Source organism: Culex quinquefasciatus, chromosome 2 (assembly GCF_015732765.1).
Source record: "Culex quinquefasciatus strain JHB chromosome 2, VPISU_Cqui_1.0_pri_paternal, whole genome shotgun sequence".
Classification (NCBI taxonomy): domain Eukaryota; kingdom Metazoa; phylum Arthropoda; class Insecta; order Diptera; family Culicidae; genus Culex; species Culex quinquefasciatus.
In genome coordinates, this window is record NC_051862.1 from 71,579,220 (window position 1) to 71,597,365 (window position 18,146).

The following is an 18,146-nucleotide window of genomic DNA, read 5'->3' on the forward strand; positions in this document are numbered from 1 at the left end:
GAAGTTCATTTTTCGAGTGATTTTATAGCCTTTCCTCAGTAACGTGAGGAAGGCAAAAACAATCCAGAAACGAACTTTTAATTTAAAGCTCGTAGACTTTCATATACAGCTATTCCACGTCAAACAGGAAGTCTCCAAATCAAAAGTGCTCCGATTTGGCTCAAATTTTGAGGGGGGGGGGGGTTTCTTTGACCCAAATAATTAGACCCCTTTTTTTTGTTTGGTGATTACAGTGATCCTATTCGAAATAGGGTGGTCCAAAAAATGAAACATTTAAAAAAAAAAATCATATCTTCGGAACAGCTTAATCAATTTTAGAGCGTCACGTTTCAAAAGAAAGGTTATTAGTTGGGCTTTTAGGGAAAATATGTGGAGCTTCGAAGAAGCTAGCTGAATATTTGAAAAGGTCCTATGAAAATTGCATTTGTTAATTTGAAGGACTCGGGATCAAGGAGCTCATATCTGAAAATATTTTTCCCTGATTCCTTGCAATATTTCACATAACATATCCAAAAATTGCGAGTATCCATTAATACGATTCGGAGATATGATTTTTTGACGATGGACTGGCTGTTTGACGTGGAATGGCTGTATATGAAGGTGGGTCTAATTGTCCAAAACTTTGTAATAATTTACTTTTTATAAAACATCGAAAAAGTTTCACCGCACTATTCTTACTTAAACTTGTATTTAAAAAAAATCAATTAAATCATTGACACTGATTTTAGTACGACCATGACTGTTGAGCTTAGGATGCAAAAATTAAATTTTGCGATCATCGAACGCAAGAGATTTTCCAGGGTCAGATCCTAGGTTAAGCCCTGAGAGACAACACCAACGTGAAAGTGCTTATCCGTTTAAAATCCTTTTCGACAAGGTACAGCTCCCTTCTAGTGCGTACACGTGTGCGTGCGTGTATTTGTCCGACTGAAGTTTTTCTCTGATGTCTGATGCATAAATGAATGATTTAGCTACCACACTCTCTTCCTGACCGAGGCCAAATGGTGCGTCCTATCTCCGGATCAGCCCAGGTGATTGAACACATCAACGGGCCCAGTCTGCTGGTGCGCTCGGAAAAGCAAATCACGTTCCTGGCTTCTATCCATCAGGTCGGGGTAGTAGCTACCTGTGGACCACCTACTCGTTCGGTTTGGAAGGAGGGGTTTTTAAAGTGATTTATGGTAATGCTAATATAGTCAGACTCGAGACTTGGTTCAAACGCATCAGGCACGCACAGACAGTTACGCATCACCGGCAACTAGCATACATTCTCTCCGTAGGGGGAGCAAAGGGATGGGGATGATCATAGAGAAAAATCGAAAGGGAAATCATCAGTCAGTGCCGGGTCAGGTGGAAATCTATCACCGTACGAGAGTGGGGCTTTTGAGTGAATTATAGCCCGGATTAGGACCCGTTCTCCGGTGGTGAAGGATTCGTTGACTTTGCTGCAATGTGTGCGTTTTAAACGAATGCTGCATTCGACAAACCACGAGCACGGTGTGATTTCAGCATTCAGAATAAATCATCAAAATAATAATTAAAAAACAGAGTACAACATTGTAAGACTTAAAAAAAAAATCAGCAAAAAACCCACCGTGCAACAAACACAAACTTGCTTTTGGAGCAACCGTAAGGCTAAGTAGATTTCAGTGACACAGAAGATGTGAAAATCATCCATGAATGTATGCAGCTGCAGAAAGTTTCCACCTTGATGGTGACGGTAGCAGCTCTTACAAGGAATGGATTAAGTACATGCATGCTCTATTAGACATCCAGGAGCAGACATCAGAGGACTTACTACTTGCCAGGTGTACCACATTAGCACCATAAAGCTGCATGTCCCTGCTCTCCCCATTAGCATCATGTTTGAGCAAATCTATGTGCATTCACAAATTAATGGAACTGAAGTAATTGCTGCTAAATCCGGCGTAAGCCAGTATCATTGATTCCGCTTGAAGGAGGAGGAAGAGAGCTAGGTCATTACCCCTATTTGTTTAGCTGGAAATATTTATGGCTGATTTGTGAAGATTAATGAGATTATTTCGTTTTGAAGTTTTTATTAAATCTTTGTTGTACCCTCTTGTACCTGAGTAGTTCTTCACCAACTCACACAGCAGTTGCCTTGACCCCTATGATCACGAATCCGAGGTCCGTTTTTTGATATTTCGTGAAGGAGGGGCGGTACGACCCCTTTCATTTTTGAACATGCGATTTTTTTTAACTGGACCTATATGCTATTGTGTTTCATATGTTTATAGGACCTATTAAAAAAAACTTTATAGGTGTTTTTCAATAATTTGCAGCCTGAAACGGTGATGAGATAGAAATTTGGTGTCAAAGAGACATTTATGAAAAATTGGACGCCCAACTCGATGGCGTTCTCGCAATTCCGAAAAAAAATGTATTTTTCATCGAAAAAACAAAAAAAGTTTTAAAAACTCTGTCATTTTCGTTACTCAACAGTAAACAAAATTTGGGGCACGTCATCTTAAGGGAAATTCAATGTACTTTTCGAATCTAGATAAACCCAGAAGCAGACATGCATCGGCACTAAGAGCTCTTCTTAACGGCACTCAGCTTGTTCTAGTTGGCATTTACGTTTAAAGTAATGTTATGCTTGTTGCCAGTTAAAAACGTATTGTTTTTAGCTTGAATAATGTGTAGAAAACATTGGTTCATTGGAAAAAACAATTTTAGGTATATTTGTATGTGACTGTTCTCATAAGCTCTCAAGAAGAACTTCTTAAAAGCTCTTTGAGTGCACTTAACGATTCTTACCCTATATCTCACTTCGTGTATAATATAGCCTCCCAGGGCCTTCGGGAGCTTTAAAGATTAGCTTAATTAGTGTACTCTAATCACTGGCACAACATGCTGGGAGTCATCTACGCGAAATGCCAAACAAGTTCTTCTAAAAGAGGAGTTAGAGCGGATGCACGTCTGCCCAGAAGGGTCATTTTTTCATCTAAAACATTTTTTTTATTTAAAATGTCGTGTTTTTAACTTTGCAGGGTTATGTTTTAAAGTGTAACAATGTTCTACAAAGTTGTACAAATTTCTGAGGATAGTGGGGCAGTTGTTTCATGTTGCCCCACCCTGTCCACGCTAGTGAGAACAGACAATTTCAAAAAAATGATATATAAACATAAGGGGTTTGCTCATAAACATCACGAGCTATCGCAATTTTACGAAAAAAAGGTTTGAAAAAGTTTGTCGTCGTCGATCGTGGCCGTTATGGTCACCCGCGATAGACACGGACGACGAAACAAAGAGAAGTGCAAAAAGTAACTTTTTTAAAACTCTTTTTTCGTAAAATCGCGATTATTCGTGATGATTACAAGGAACGGAAACAACCCTGCAATGTTAGAAAAAAACACGAAATTTCAAAATGTAAAATTTTGTTCCAAATGAAAAAATACCCTTCATGATTAATGTATATTCGAAAAGTACATTTAATGTCCCTTAAAATGACATATTCCAAAAAAATTTACAGTCGATTAACGGAAAATTGCATAGTTTTTTTTTCAACTTTTCTAGTGTTTTTTTTCGATGAAAAATATTTTTTTCAGCTTGTTCAAAAATAAAAAAAGGTCGTACTGCCCCTCCGTCACAAGATATAAAAAAAATACCTCGGATTCGTGATCAGGAACAAAAATTACCCCTTAGGACATAGTTTTACACTAATTGAAGAGAGGTCGTGGCACATTTCCCAATTTCGTGTGAGTTGGCAGAGAATTACCCACCTACCTTTCCCTTGTTTATTTTGAAATAACTTTTATGCTTTAAAAGGTTTACTAATTATGTACTCATGGAGAGATCCAAAGTTTGTTTACATTCGTAAGAAAAAAGGTGCAGGTGGTTATGTTACACATGACCAGTATGACAAAGAACTTTGCAAGATGATTGTTGAAATTTTCGATTAAAATGTCCGGTCCAAATTCCCCCCTTATAATAACCGTCCTATCGAACTAAGGGGACGGAAATTGCAAGTGGAGCTGAAATAGAAATCGAAGTGAAATCAATTTACTTTCCTTCACCACTCGAAAGTTACCAAGATGCGGGAATGTTTTTGCAGGGCTGTTGCAAGCAATCGGCGGCAGTAAAGGAAATTTGAACAGCAGACATTAAAAACTACCCTTACAGGGCTCTTAATGATTACGAGATAGTTATTTTAAATTTCCAGAAACAGATTTTCGCAGTGGCATAAAAAAATGTGCATCGCAGTAATCTATTTATTACTTCCTTCTTAATAAGCAATATAATATTATAATATAATATTATTTTAACTGCTTAGTTTCAGATAATGGCCAAATGCAACTTTTTATGTCCAGTATCAAAAATCATAAAGTTTAATACCCATATTGCCCCAACTCTTACGGTTCGGCAAATGTCCCCCCCATCGGAACATCCGCGCGACCTCCGGCCACTCCGGATTGTGACCACTACTGCCAAAATATCAAATTTCATATCCAGTATCAAAAACCATAAAGTTTTATACCCATATTGCCCCAACTCTTACGGTCCGGCAAATGTCCCCCCATCGGAACATCCGCGGGGCCTCCGGCCACTCCGGATTGTGGCCACTACTGCCGAAATGTCAAATTTCATGTTCAGTATCAAAACCATAAAGTTTGATACCCATATTGCCCCAACACTTACGGTCCGGCAAATGTCCCCCCATCGGAATATCTGCGGGGCCTCCGGCCACTCCAGTCCAGGTGGTGGCCAGTTCCAATGATCGACTCCCGCGACTGGCATGTCTTAGCTGGTCCTTGCCTCCAAGCCATCTGCTCTCGGACCTCCAGGCCGTCTGCTACCGGGCCACCAGGCCATCTGCTTCTGATGTGTTCTCGTCGACGTCCAGCAATAGAATGAGTTTTCGGGACCGACCGAGCCGAGTTTTGTTGGCTCGTCGGCGATCCGAAAATTATGAGGTGGAGTGGGGGTGAATTTAGATACATCAATCTCACGTCTCTCGATTGACTGATTGGGAAACGTCCGTTCATCCAACCAGCGTGCACCAAAAAGAGGGGAAATTTGCCGAGAGGGGAATTCGTCACGTAACGTTTTCGCTTCGCGAAAATTTTGGATTGACACCACGTATAGAAACCTTAGGACAAAGTTCTTTGTCAAAAGTGTTCCGAATTTGTGGATTTCAAGGGTCAGGGTATGTGGAAATTGGAGTATAAATTGATATTTGACGTTTATAAAGTGTTTTTGCACAAATATCTGACTAAATAAAATGTAATAACATTGACAGAACCACTTTTAAAGCAAAAATTGGAGAAACCCTCCTGCCACGTGGTGACTGATTGACATCTGACGTCCTCTGATCGAGGCAGCCTTCTTAGCGTGCTTTGATTTATCCCTGTACATCTTGCTGGGACCATGAGAATTTCGGTGACGCCGGAATGAATCTGCTTCTAGGCAAGATTAGAGGCCTCGGATCATTTTGCACCCTTCAAAGGAATTGTTTCCCAAACAATCCCCTTGGACCCCATGGTATGCAAAAGTCGTTAAATTTCAACGACAGACTTGTACAGAGCAATGTACCCAATTGCTCAAGTTTTACGGGTTAATTCACATTTAAACTTGTTCCTGCTCAAGGCAAGCCAATTTTCAACCAAATGGGCTGAAATTTGGGCTGTAGGCCCCATTTTGAGTACTCTTTCGGGCAATCTCATATACTTTATGATTTGAGCAATTTTAATTTTTTTGACCCAGGCTAATGCATATCGACTCAGAATCGAAAACTGAACAAATGTCTGTGTGTATGTGTGTGGGTATGTGTGTGTGTATGTGACCAATAATGTCACTCAGTTTTCTCAGCACTGGCTGAACCGATTTTGACCAAACCAGTCGCATTCGACTTGGTTTAGGGTCCCATACGGTGCTATTGAATTGTTTGAAGTTTCGATAAGTAGTTCAAAAGTTATGTATAAAAATGTGTTTTCGCATATTTTCGGAAGTTAAATAAATGGCAGTAAACTGAACCAAACATCATCATGCGATGTATACGTTAGTTAGGTAATTGAAAGACCTTTCCAACGAGTTCAAAACATTGGTAATCTGGCAACCCTGTCTCGAGTTTTTACCACTTAAGTGATGTTTATGTACTTTTTTGTAGCCGGATCTCATTTAAATGTGTGTAAACAATGTCCAGATCCATCATCCGACCCATCGTTGGTTAGGTAATCGAAAGACCTTTCCAACGAATCTAAAGCATTGGACATCTGGCAACCCTGTCTCGAGTTCTGACCACTTAAGTGATATTTATGTACTTTTTTGTAGCCGGATCTCACTTAAATGTATGTAAACAATGTCCGGATCCATCATCCGACCCATCGTTGGTAAGGTAATCGAAAGACCTTTCCAACGAGTCTTAAACATTGAAGATCTGGCAACCCTGTCTCGAGTTCTGACCATTTAAGTGATATTTATGTACTTTTTTTGTAGCCGGATCTCACTTAAATGTATGTAAACAATGTCCGGATCCATCATCCGACCCATCGTTGGTTAGGTATTTGAAAGACCTTTCCAACGAATCTAAAACATTGAAGATCTGGCAACTCTGTCTCGAGTTCTGACCACTTAAGTGATATTTATGTACTTTTTTTGTAGCCGGATCTCACTTAAATGAATGTAAACAATGTCCGGATCCATCATCCGACCCATCGTTGGTTATTTGAAAGACCTTTCCAACAAATCTAAAACATTGAAGATCTGGCAACTCTGTCTCGAGTTCTGACCACTTAAGTGATATTTATGTACTTTTTTTGTAGCCGGATCTCACTTAAATGTATGTAAACAATGTCCGGATCCATCATCCGACCCATCGTTGGTTAGGTATTTGAAAGACCTTTCCAACGAATCTAAAACATTGAAGATCTGGCAACTCTGTCTCGAGTTCTGACCACTTAAGTGATATTTATGTACTTTTTTTGTAGCCGGATCTCACTTAAATGAATGTAAACAATGTCCGGATCCATCATCCGACCCATCGTTGGTAAGGTAATCTAAAGACCTTTCCAACGAGTCTTAAACATTGAAGATCTGGCAACCCTGTCTCAAGCTATGACCACTTATGATACCACTTATAAGCCCTTGGCCTTGAGTGATATGTGTGTTTTTTGGATGCCGGAACTTAACGAAATTAGACGAAATTTGTGTGCAAACCCATCTTATCACATATCACCCATTGTTGGAAAAGAGTCAGGAAGGCATCAACCACATAGGTGGATTAAGTTAGTTTTTCTTCAAAAACTTGATATAAAAGTTAAAATTTGTAATTTTCCGATACAGCATTCGAAAGATCGCAAAAAAGCCTTCAAATGAAGGTAAAGGCGAATCATTAAGTTCATTTATCGATTTGCTATGATTTTTTGAGGCCGATCTGTAAACTGTTCCGAATATGAGGGATAACTGTACTATTTAACAAAACCCGCAGTGATGGAATTTAGCTGGAGACGTCAGCTATTGTTGAACACTTCGAGTTTTGTGAAAAAGTTTAAATTAGCCTGAGAATAAGCAAAACAGTTCATACTGCCAAAATGCTTATACGCGCTTTCCTCGTGATGCTCCAGATATGTTCAACAATTTTCTATTGAAATATGATGCATCGCTACCATAGTTTACTCTTACGACCTTTCGTTAAGTTCTAAGAAAAATGAAACCTTCCAAAGAACGCTAGGGGAGGACAACTTCACGGCGATTGGTAATGACATTACGAGGCGCTAATGGTGACAGGTTAAAGACTCTCGGTGTGCATGTCAGAATCACATTCATCGTGAACGCGCGCGCGGGTCTTTGTTCCCCCCAATATCATATCGACGTTGTCGTACTATCTTGTCGCATGTCGCTTTCTGACGTTCCGAGAAAAATGTGTTTTAATGTTTTACCTTGAATAAACAAAAACGAGAGCACGCAATGTAAACAATAACAAACACGTTTTGTTTGGTTGAAAATTCAGTGAATTGTCCTGAAGTATTGATATTACGGGCTTTTATCGGTAGTTTTCGGTGAAATTAAACTCACAAATTAGAAGAAAGTAATGAAACTGATAGGTGGATAGATGACTAGTGTCTTAGAAGAAGATGGAAAAGGACGGAAACTAAGTCAGCGAAAGGGCCATATGAGAAAGCGTACGTGTGTGATCAAGTCTTTTAACCTTCTAATTTGGCTGACTTAGTTTCCGTCCTTTTCCATCTTCTTCTAAGACACTAGTCATCTATCCACCTATCAGTTTCATTACTTTCTTCTAATTTGTGAGTTTAATTTCACCGAAAACTACCGATAAAAGCCCGTAATATCAACAATTTAAGGTGATTAAAACAAAGTTGGGTAAATAAACAATCAGTCCCAATACTGAGTCCTGAAGTATTGTTGAATTTGGTTGCGGAGTTTCGACTCATAATTACAAATCTGGAGTTTTTTTTAAAAGGTCCAATAAACCAAATTTTCAGTTTTTGCTTTTTGGCTGTTTCAAAAACACCCAAAAATCGAAAACTGGAAGTTTGGTTTATTGGACCTTTTTTTTTAAAAAAAAATACTCCAGAAATGTTTACGGTAGTCGAGCTCGTACTTGTGTCTAACGCGTTCTGACTTGAAATTTCTTTGCCCTTTGTCGCACTTACATTAATTTTCAGGATGTGTCAAGATAGCACGACAAGATTGAAAATTCTTTCATATGAAAAGTGACAACAATGCTCGGCGTTTTTTCGTTTTCTATTGAATATCTCAGGATTGAAATTGAATTGTGGGGATCTGTGAAGGTCAAAAGGTGAGGCGTTGTGAGCTGCACAAAATGGCATTCTTAACTCAATTTGGCCCAAAATCGACGTGCGGCAAGTTAGCACGACAGCGACGAAATTTTCTTCGTTCCTTCAACCTTGCCTGATGCAATTGCTTTTCAGCCCTCTGGTTGATAGTTGATTGTATTATGTTACACGTTGATTCGTTCTTCTTCTTTGCCTCCACGGTGGAATCCAATACTCGCGCCACCAATTATACAATCTCGTGCTACGACGTCCACCACTGCGGTTAAATGCCAGCCCCTTATTAGTGTGATGATTATTTTAAATGATATACGCCTAGAAGATTAACCCTACTATTAACTTAGTTATGTCCTTCGAGCATGAATCGGTACACAGCAAAAAATGCATAAATAAGCTTTTCCTTTTTCATTGATTTTGGGATTATTTTAGAACATTTAAAGTTATGAATTGAACCATTTTTCAGTCTTCGACAAAGTTGTTTCCTGGAACATGAACTGTAAGCTTATGAGTTTGGCTAACAAATCTTTTGAAATTGCATTATAGTCCATTCAAGTACTCTACATATTTTTCTCTTTCATATCATCCACAGAAAAATCCACACCTCGTGCGGAGACTACTGCTGTCGGAAGAAGAAATTCAACCGCTCGATCGACCCCAGCATCCAGAACGCAGTTGCCGCAGCGGTTCGTCATAATTCGTTCGCGCCTCCGGCATCCCGCGTCCAGGTGACGGACCCTCGACCGACCTTGGCGTCGTCGTCGTCGCACATTCCCAAGCTGGCATCACGCTGGCGACGAACCTGCGAAGGTGGCACCGTAGTGGACGTACGTATCAACCGAAGCAATTCTTGTGCGCGGGAAAAAATCTAAGGAATTCTGCCGGACTGCTGATGGTCATCACCGGGGCTATGAAAATATTTGCAAAACGGTTTGTGTAGGTTGGCTCGGGATTTCAGTGCAGGACCGCGTTCTCAAAAAACAATAAAATACTTGAAATGCTTTTCATTAGACACGAGCATATTTGAGCTGACAGCGAGTTGATGGCTCATGGTACACGGAAATCTGAAGTTATCTAGCGTAGAATGTTGATGAAGCTAATGTGGTTTTATAGTTGCTTGATTATTGGACGCTCTTCCCTTGTAAATAAAAATAGTTACTTTTCTTTTCAAAGATTTTTTTTTGTAATTTTAAATAAAGTTAGTACAATTTGTTATTACCAAAACTTCAAAATATATTGCGATAAATTATATTATTCTTAAGAATTTTACAATTCGTTTTGTTATTTTTTAATAGGATGAATTTTTGTGTATGCATTCGTTGTGACAAAATAAGCGATTTTGCAAAATATTTTTTCATGCAATTTAGCTGGCTGGTCATACAACATGGGCATTTCGCTGTCGTCGTGCTAACTTGTCGTGCGTCGCTTTTTGACGGTCCGAGAAAAACGCGATTTAATGTTTGACTTTGAATAAACAAAAACGGTAGCACGCAATGTAAACAATAACAAACACGTTTTGTTTGGTTGACCATTCTGTGCATTTTCCCGAAGTTTGGTTGAATTTGGATGACGAGGTTTCGAGTTATAATTACAATTGTTTGCTTTAGTCGAGCTCGTACATGTGCCTAACTCGTTCTGACCTGAAATCCGTTTGGCCAATTGTCGCACTTACATCAATTTTCAGGGAGTGACAAGGTTGAAACTTCTTCCATATGAAAAGTGACAAAAATGCACGGAGTTTTTTTCGGTTTTTATTAAATATCTCAGGGTTGATTCCGAATTTGGGGGATCTGTGAAGGTCAAAAGGTGAGGCGTTGTGAGCTGCACAAAATGGCGTTCTTAACTCAATTTGGTTGCAAGTATCTTAACATTCCAACGCCCAAGGCTCCAAAAAAGTTGGAACGGTAACTTCAACTCGCTGGTTCTCGGGCATAACTCAACCAATCGGGACGATTCTCGTTTCCAGGGATTTGTAAGAATGTCTAGATGATCCTAAAATTTTGCAGAACTTGATTCGAACAAATCTGTTATTTCTGCGACCGAAAACATCGTTCCAACTTTTTCAAAAAGACTGCCTCCGCGGAATTTTTGACGATTTTTTTTTTACACGCGAAAAAAAAAGTTGGAACGATGTTTTTTGATCCCAAAAATTACAGATTTGATCAAATTGAGTTCTGCAAAGTTCTAGGATCATCTAGACATTCTTACAAATCCCTGGAAACAAGAATCGTCCCGATTGGTTGAGTTATGCCCGAGAACCAGCGAGTTGAAGTTACCGTTCCAACTTTTTTGGGTGGCTTGGGCGTCCGTGTAAGTTGGACATGCGTTGGGCGTTCCAGTGTTAAGAAGCATTTTTTTATAGGTTCGGTGTCCTCGGCAAAGTTGTAGGTTTGGTTAAGCAATTAAAAAATGGTACTCGGTTTCTTTATACCAATTTTTCTGTTTTACTTTGTATTACTTAAATTTAAAATCCCATTATAGACTTTCATTTTTTAAATCTTTATTAAGGGAACTAAACATGCATCTTTTGTTATAGAGCAGGGGTGCCCAATGTTTTTGTAAGGCGGGACATGTTTGAACTTCACATGAGCTTGCAAGCCTTATGTGAATAATTGTTTATTTCTAAAAATTACGCTATTTCAATCTATTAAAAAATCTATCAGTTGGAGTTTATTGAATGTTATGGACATTTTCGTCATTTAAAAATTAGAGAACAAAAACTATAGGTTTCAAACAGCTTGATCAAATGGTTCAATTGTTTTAAATTTATTTAAGTTAACAATACCTAAAAATGTCAAAAATGATTATTCAAACACTTTTCATTGCATTTTTCATGTTTCAACAAACATTTAGGTTTTAGAATATCTTTGTAAGAATTTTATATAGAACGCTCTGATTAAGGAGAATCGTCATTTAACAAATATCTTTTAACAGAACTTTTTCAGATTTTTTTTTATGTGAAAAAGTATTTTTAAGGACACAAACTTTAAAAAAGGCGTTTTTAATTTATAAATAAAGAAAACTAAAATATTCTTTTGAAAGCAACAATTGTTCTACCAATTTCAATAAATTTTGGTCTGCCTGAATGAGATATTGAGACACTTAGGTTCGTAACCCAAATGTCATGAGATCAAATCCCGAGGTGGAAGGTTTCTAAGTGCAAAAAAAAAAGTTTGAGGCCCAGCCCATAACAAAATGGTGCGTAGTGACTTTTTGATTCATATGGATTCTATATTATTTCTATCTTTGCAGTTTTCTACTCTAGTAAAATATGACGTTTCATAACTCACGCAAGTACTCACCCAAGTAGCACTCATAACTTGTCGTCTGTTGAATAATAGTTAGACAGCTGTTTTTGATCAACATACGAGAAAAAATCAAAACGTTAGTTAAATAACAGTTTGTTTCACTACTTGTATAACTGACTAATGTAACTGTTGAGATTTGTGCCACACAAGTGTTAAAACACAGTCAACTTCACTCTTATCCAACTTTAACACACAACATAGGGAATATGCACTCGCTCCTAACGCCATCCAATTTGCTTATTTTCACTATTTAAACAATTTATTTTGGAACAATTTTGATAGAAACTTGCTTGCTCACTTCCTATTGAGCTATTTATCACTTTATTTCACTTGAAAAAACTTTTTATGAGCTGTAATTGAACGTCAAAGTGCTGATATGCCAAGATGCTGTTTCCTCATCTGCAATGTTTTACTCGAAACCAGTTTGTTGAATAAAAACAATATTGCACTGTTTATTTCACTGCTTATCTAACATTGTCATGTGACGGCATCTTCTAAAAAATGGGCGTGGCCAACCATTCTATAAATAACATTAGGTTTTCTCGCTTTGTTACACAAATGTTATCGGAGAATAGATTATATAACTGATGCTCAACATACATATCCAACTTGACATTGCGTGTTGTTAGGTGGTGTAAATTTGTACATGAGGAATTTAGAGTTTCAAAAATGTTTATGTATTGAAGATTGCAATAGTTTTGATTGTTTAACGATTTATTTGTGAACATATCGCTGGTAAAAGCTACAAAAATTATCAGCTTATAGAGTTTATGATAGAGAAAAACAACAAATCAAAACCATACTGATTTTCAATGTTACTCCGTGTTATAACAAAGTTATATAGGGGAGTTACAAAAACTGATTTGAAACAAACTTATATAACTTCAATTCCAATGACAGCCTCATTGGAGTTAAGTTCTTTAGCTAACAAAACAGACAGCAGCCTTCTTATTGACGCTTGGGCCAGCTTGTTTACTATGAAGCCCCGTGGAGAGATGTGGAAGCGCGCCTGGACCTGCCGTGGAGATAACAACAAATCGTCGAAGTCATCGGATCGAATCTTGGGAAAGAGGTAGTTCATCAAAAAAGGAAAATCTAAATGTTCGCCAGGCAGGGAATTTCACGCGAATCACATGCGCACCATGATTGTTTTTTTTTTAATTCAAAACGTTTGTTTACATGTGTGGTGGATGCCTTTATTGGTAAGCATATAATAATTATATTGAATGCGCAACTGTATGTGCAGAATCATCTCCGGTGCAGTGGACTCGTGTGCACGATGAACGATCGCGTCGCGCTCAGTTAGGTTGGAAGTCTCAAGCTTATCGGTCACACTTCATGTGTAGATACACGCGGTCACCACATAATGGCGACGAGGATGAAGCGATAATTTGAATAAAACTTAGATTGCCTTTTGAAATATTAATTATAGTCAATTAATTAAATGAAAAATATGAGATGGTTAATGAAAGAACGTGCTCTCAATGACTGTGTTAAAAATATTGTGAAAAAAAGTGTTTTAAATTGTGTGGTGTTAATGTTTGTGATGCCATGTGTAAAATAATTTTCATAAAAAGTATGTTATTGCAGAAAAGATTACATGCAATGAAAATTGTGGTAGAGAAATATTGCAGCGGGGATCGAAATGGATAGTGACCTTGGAAAGTGTGTGCGCAAAGGAGAAAAAAAAGGTGTGCATCATCCGAGGCTGCGGGGAAATGACCTTGGAGGAGGATTACGATCGATTAACGCACAAAAGCAAAAAGAAATGTGCGGTGGTGGTAATTATTCGCATGGAGCAAAAGAGGTTCTTACTGTACATATAAGGTGCGTATTTTCTGTTATATGCAACAGTTAAAGGAGTTCTGATTGGCATGATGTTTCTTTATGATTATCTAATCATGAATGGAAAAAAAGAGATTTATTTGTTGTCATGAATTTGTTACAGAAGTATTTAAATGTCTAGTCGTAATGGGAAAAAAAAGATGGATAAGGTACGGAAATTAGCTTATTTTCGGTTGTGATAGAAGGTTAAAGTTACAGTTTGGAGAAAAATAATATCACGAGTTATAACTGCATCAGGAATGAACCCTTTGGTTGTGCTCTCTTATTTTTTTATTTTAAAGACGCTGTAACGTGGTATTACCACGCATGAATAAATAAAATATGAAAGTTACAGAAATATTTAAGTTTCCATTTGGAGGATAATGATTAAAATTTCTGGTTGTAACACAGAGATGAATGTTCTGGTAGTTACGGAAAAATAGAAAGTAAAAAAAACCTGGTTGATACGGAAAAAAAATGTTTTGGATGTAACAGAAACATGAAATTTCTGGTTGATACGGAAAAGGAGAATTTGATAATTATTTTAAAAAAAAAGTTACGGAAAAAAATAAAAGTGTCGGACGTAACAGAAAAATGAAATATCTACTTAATACGGAAAATGAAAATTCTGGTTGTTACGGAAAATGAACATTTCCGGTTGTTGCAGAAAGATGGAATTTCTGGTTGTTACGGTAAATATGAAATTTCCGGTTGTTACAGAAAATGAAGTTTCTGGTTGTTACGGAGAAATTGACATTTCCGGTTGTTACAGAAGGATGGAATTTCTGGTTGTTATGGAAAATATCAAATTTCCGGTTGTTACAGAAAATGAAGTTTCTGGATGTTACGGAGAAATTGACATTTCCGGTTGTTACAGAAAATGAAGTTTCTGGTTGTTACGGAGAAATTGACATTTCCGGTTGTTACAGAAAGATGGAATTTCTGGTTGTTACGGAAAATATTAAATTTCCGGTTGTTACAGAAAAATTAAGTTTCTGGTTATTACGGAAAGATGGACATTTCCGGTTGTTACAGAAAAGATTTATTTTCTGGTAGTTAAGGAAAGATGAAAATGTCTGGTTGTTACAGAGGTTTGTTGTTTATTGCAGCAAAAAAAAAAAAATAAAAATAAGAATTCTTGTTGATAAAAAAAAACAGAATAAATTTCTTGGTTGATACGAAAAGAAACATATTTCTGGTTGTAGAAAGTAAATATATATTTCTGATCTGATTGATACGGAAGACTGATTTTTCCGGTTGTCACATAAAGAATAAATATGTTGGTGGTTCTGCTGTTACACAAAAAAGACGCATCCGGTGGATGTAGAGGAAACAAAAGTGTTTTGTGTTGAAATGATTTTCTAATTGTAAAGGAAAGATTACAGTTTTGCCAGTATCGAGGACCGTAGGCAGTACAATGTTGATTAAGAAGGGTGTAGTCGTTGTAGTTGCTCTTCATGAAGATGACCGAGTCAGAATTGCAAACGTTTAGTCATTATGGGTTCTTGTATGCAGTCATCAGGGTGAGTGGAAATATTGCATTTGACGGTTATGTAATAGGTCAATTTGATTTAAGACGAAGATTAATACGAATTGGTTACATGTCGCGATGTCGTGCAGGAAAAGTGCACATTTTAGATTTTGGCTTTGCCTATAGCTTGATGATGACGAAATTACAAAGCTGAAGGTTTTAACATTGCATCAAGAGGTAGCTCTGAATTATTCATACGAAGAGCATTGTTGACAGCGTTTCAAAACCAGAACAGATCGGATCGTGAATACTGGATCGAAGGATTCTGGCAGGCACTGTTTGGTAAATAATAGATTAGCGAGAGAGTCGTCTATGAGGAGTAACAAACAGTACTACCAATTTAATGTGGTTTAGCAGATTACTAGAAGGAGAGATCATGTTTATAGTTTGATATTAAGTCAGACGTTTACTCAGGTAGAACTTGAGAGGGATTGCGGAAGCATCACCAAATTTTAGCGATTGGAGTCTGTGGCGACTGATTTAATCATTGAATTTAAACTGTTAGCCAGATATTTCCATATATTTTAGAAAGGTTAAAAGTAAGTAAATCTTTCCCAGTTACTGAGGTGAGCATCCTTGAAGAGTATCGGTGCCGGCATTTACAAAGCGGTTTCAGTGGCAATTTTCATCTCAACTAATGTTAACATGTTAAGGTTAATGTTAACATTCCGTAGGTCGCCTTCCTAAGGTGTCGTTGATAAGGTCCAGCTGCCAGCAATCGAATCCAGAGGAGAAACGATTCGTCAGTTGTGTTGGTCCGAGCCGGGATTTGAGCGCCGATCTACCGCTTTCGAGGCGGAAGCGTTACCACTAGGCTACGTGACTCGGTCATTTTTAGAAAGCATTTTATTAATTTTCCTCAAGCTTTGGTGTTTATCTGTTTGATGATGATGTTATTATATAGGTCACAGATCATGATCGAACAGTCAAAGTTTCCTCAGTTTTCAAGTGGAAGTACAGGAGTGGAATTTACTCGAAACGGAAAAAAATGAATCATATGTAAACTCAGTTGATGTAAACTTGAGATTCGACGTAAATGGTTGAATTACACGTAAAATCACGTTTTTACGTATGATTTGTCGCTAATTTACATCAAATTGCATTTAAATTTAAATGTTTAATGACGTGCAAAAGTGTTACATCATAAATGATGTAACATTTGAAAATATTGTGTGTGTAGTTACTCGAAAGGATGTTAGGGCTGACACATGAGGAATATCCAGTTTAAACTTGTATGCGGGGTTACTAACATACACAGAAAAAAAAAATCCGGTAAATTTACATCATTTATGATGTACCAAAAGTGCACGTCATTAATGATGCTAATTTACATCAAATTCATTGTAAATTTAAATGCCATCCGACTTAAATGTGCCGAACAAATGACGCTACAGAAACATGTAATTTTCCGATGAAATCGATGTAATTTTACCGGAGCAAAAAATTTTTTTGCCCCGTTGAATTTTGAATCCGATGTAATTTTAATGCTTGTTGTGTTTCATTGTATTCTGGAGCTACTTCAAAAGCTATGCCAATGGAGTACACGACGCGATTGGTAGTGAACAATGTTTTTCATATGAAGTGAATTTTCAAACTACCGTCATTAGGGGTGACATTGGGTCACACAAAAATGCAGAAATTTCTAAGACCCAATCTCACCCCTGATGATGGTACCACTCAAATCAAGTACTCCATTGTTTTGTAACACATACTTTTGAACAGCGTGAAGAAAAACAGTATGAAATACAAACATTTAGACTACATCGAACTAAAAATTCAACGGAGCGAGATTTTGTTTTAAGTGAAGAAATGATCCGTTTTCAAACATTTATAAAAATAAATTACGGTCATCAATAAACCACAGCACAGAGACCTACCTCGCGTGTGCTGTGTACGAAGTGGACTCCTTGAAGGCAATCGTCTGCGATGCGATTTCCGGTTGCGGCGTCATAGTTCCAGAAGATTTGTCCTCAAGTTTGGTGGACACATAACAGCCATCGTACATATGCATCAGCCAATCGAGCTTGGCCAGGTGAGATACACCTCTTCCCTGCAGGAGGCACATCAAACATGAATTGTTCTCTCGGGGGCCGATTCCTTTTCGGGTTTCAGTTGCGCCTATTGATTCGCCTCTAAGTCGCGCGTTTGCTGCTCGGTCTCAGCCTCGACGATGACCAACTGAACCGTTCAATGACCTCGGCAAGCCGCGCCGTCTTGTACAACTCTTTAAGAAGGCCGTCGTGAAGTTGCCGTCCACGTTGGCAGATCGCCGAGTATGTACCTCACAGCCTTACCTTGTAGCACCGAACCTGCCCCTGCGCGTCTCTGGTAGGATTCGAGTCAGAATCGTAGAAGGCGACGGATTCTGTACTGATGCCTCCGGAACGGGTCGACCGGTTCTACACAAACATTCGCTTGTTCAGTTGAAGCGATTTATCAACAGTACTATCTGCTTGACCTTGGTTGTTGCGTCTAGCCGCAGGATTACAGGGCCGGGGTAGTTGAGGAACGCCTCCAGAACGTCCAGCATGTGAAGAGGCATCGGAGCACCCGGTGCCAACTCGATTTGATACATTTAAGCAGGAATTTGAACGTCTGCCACTTGCCGCAGTCGGGATCAAGGAACTGTGAATAGAAGGCAAACTGTTTTTTTAGTTCAGGAACTTTGACTACGTTTAAGCTTTGGTTTGCGATAGGGCTCGGAGACCGACG

The 18,146-nt window shown here is 38.2% G+C and overlaps 1 protein-coding gene across 1 annotated transcript in view; it reads left to right on the top strand.

Moving 5' to 3' along the window:
• The window catches only part of LOC6040790, a 93,882-nt gene that overhangs the window by 34,828 nt on the left and 40,908 nt on the right, over window positions 1-18,146 (top strand). Inside the window, exon 3 of the mRNA XM_038257272.1 lies at window positions 9,364-9,598. Coding sequence (XP_038113200.1) covers window positions 9,364-9,598 — 235 coding nt within the window. The remainder of the gene's footprint in view (window positions 1-9,363; window positions 9,599-18,146) is intronic.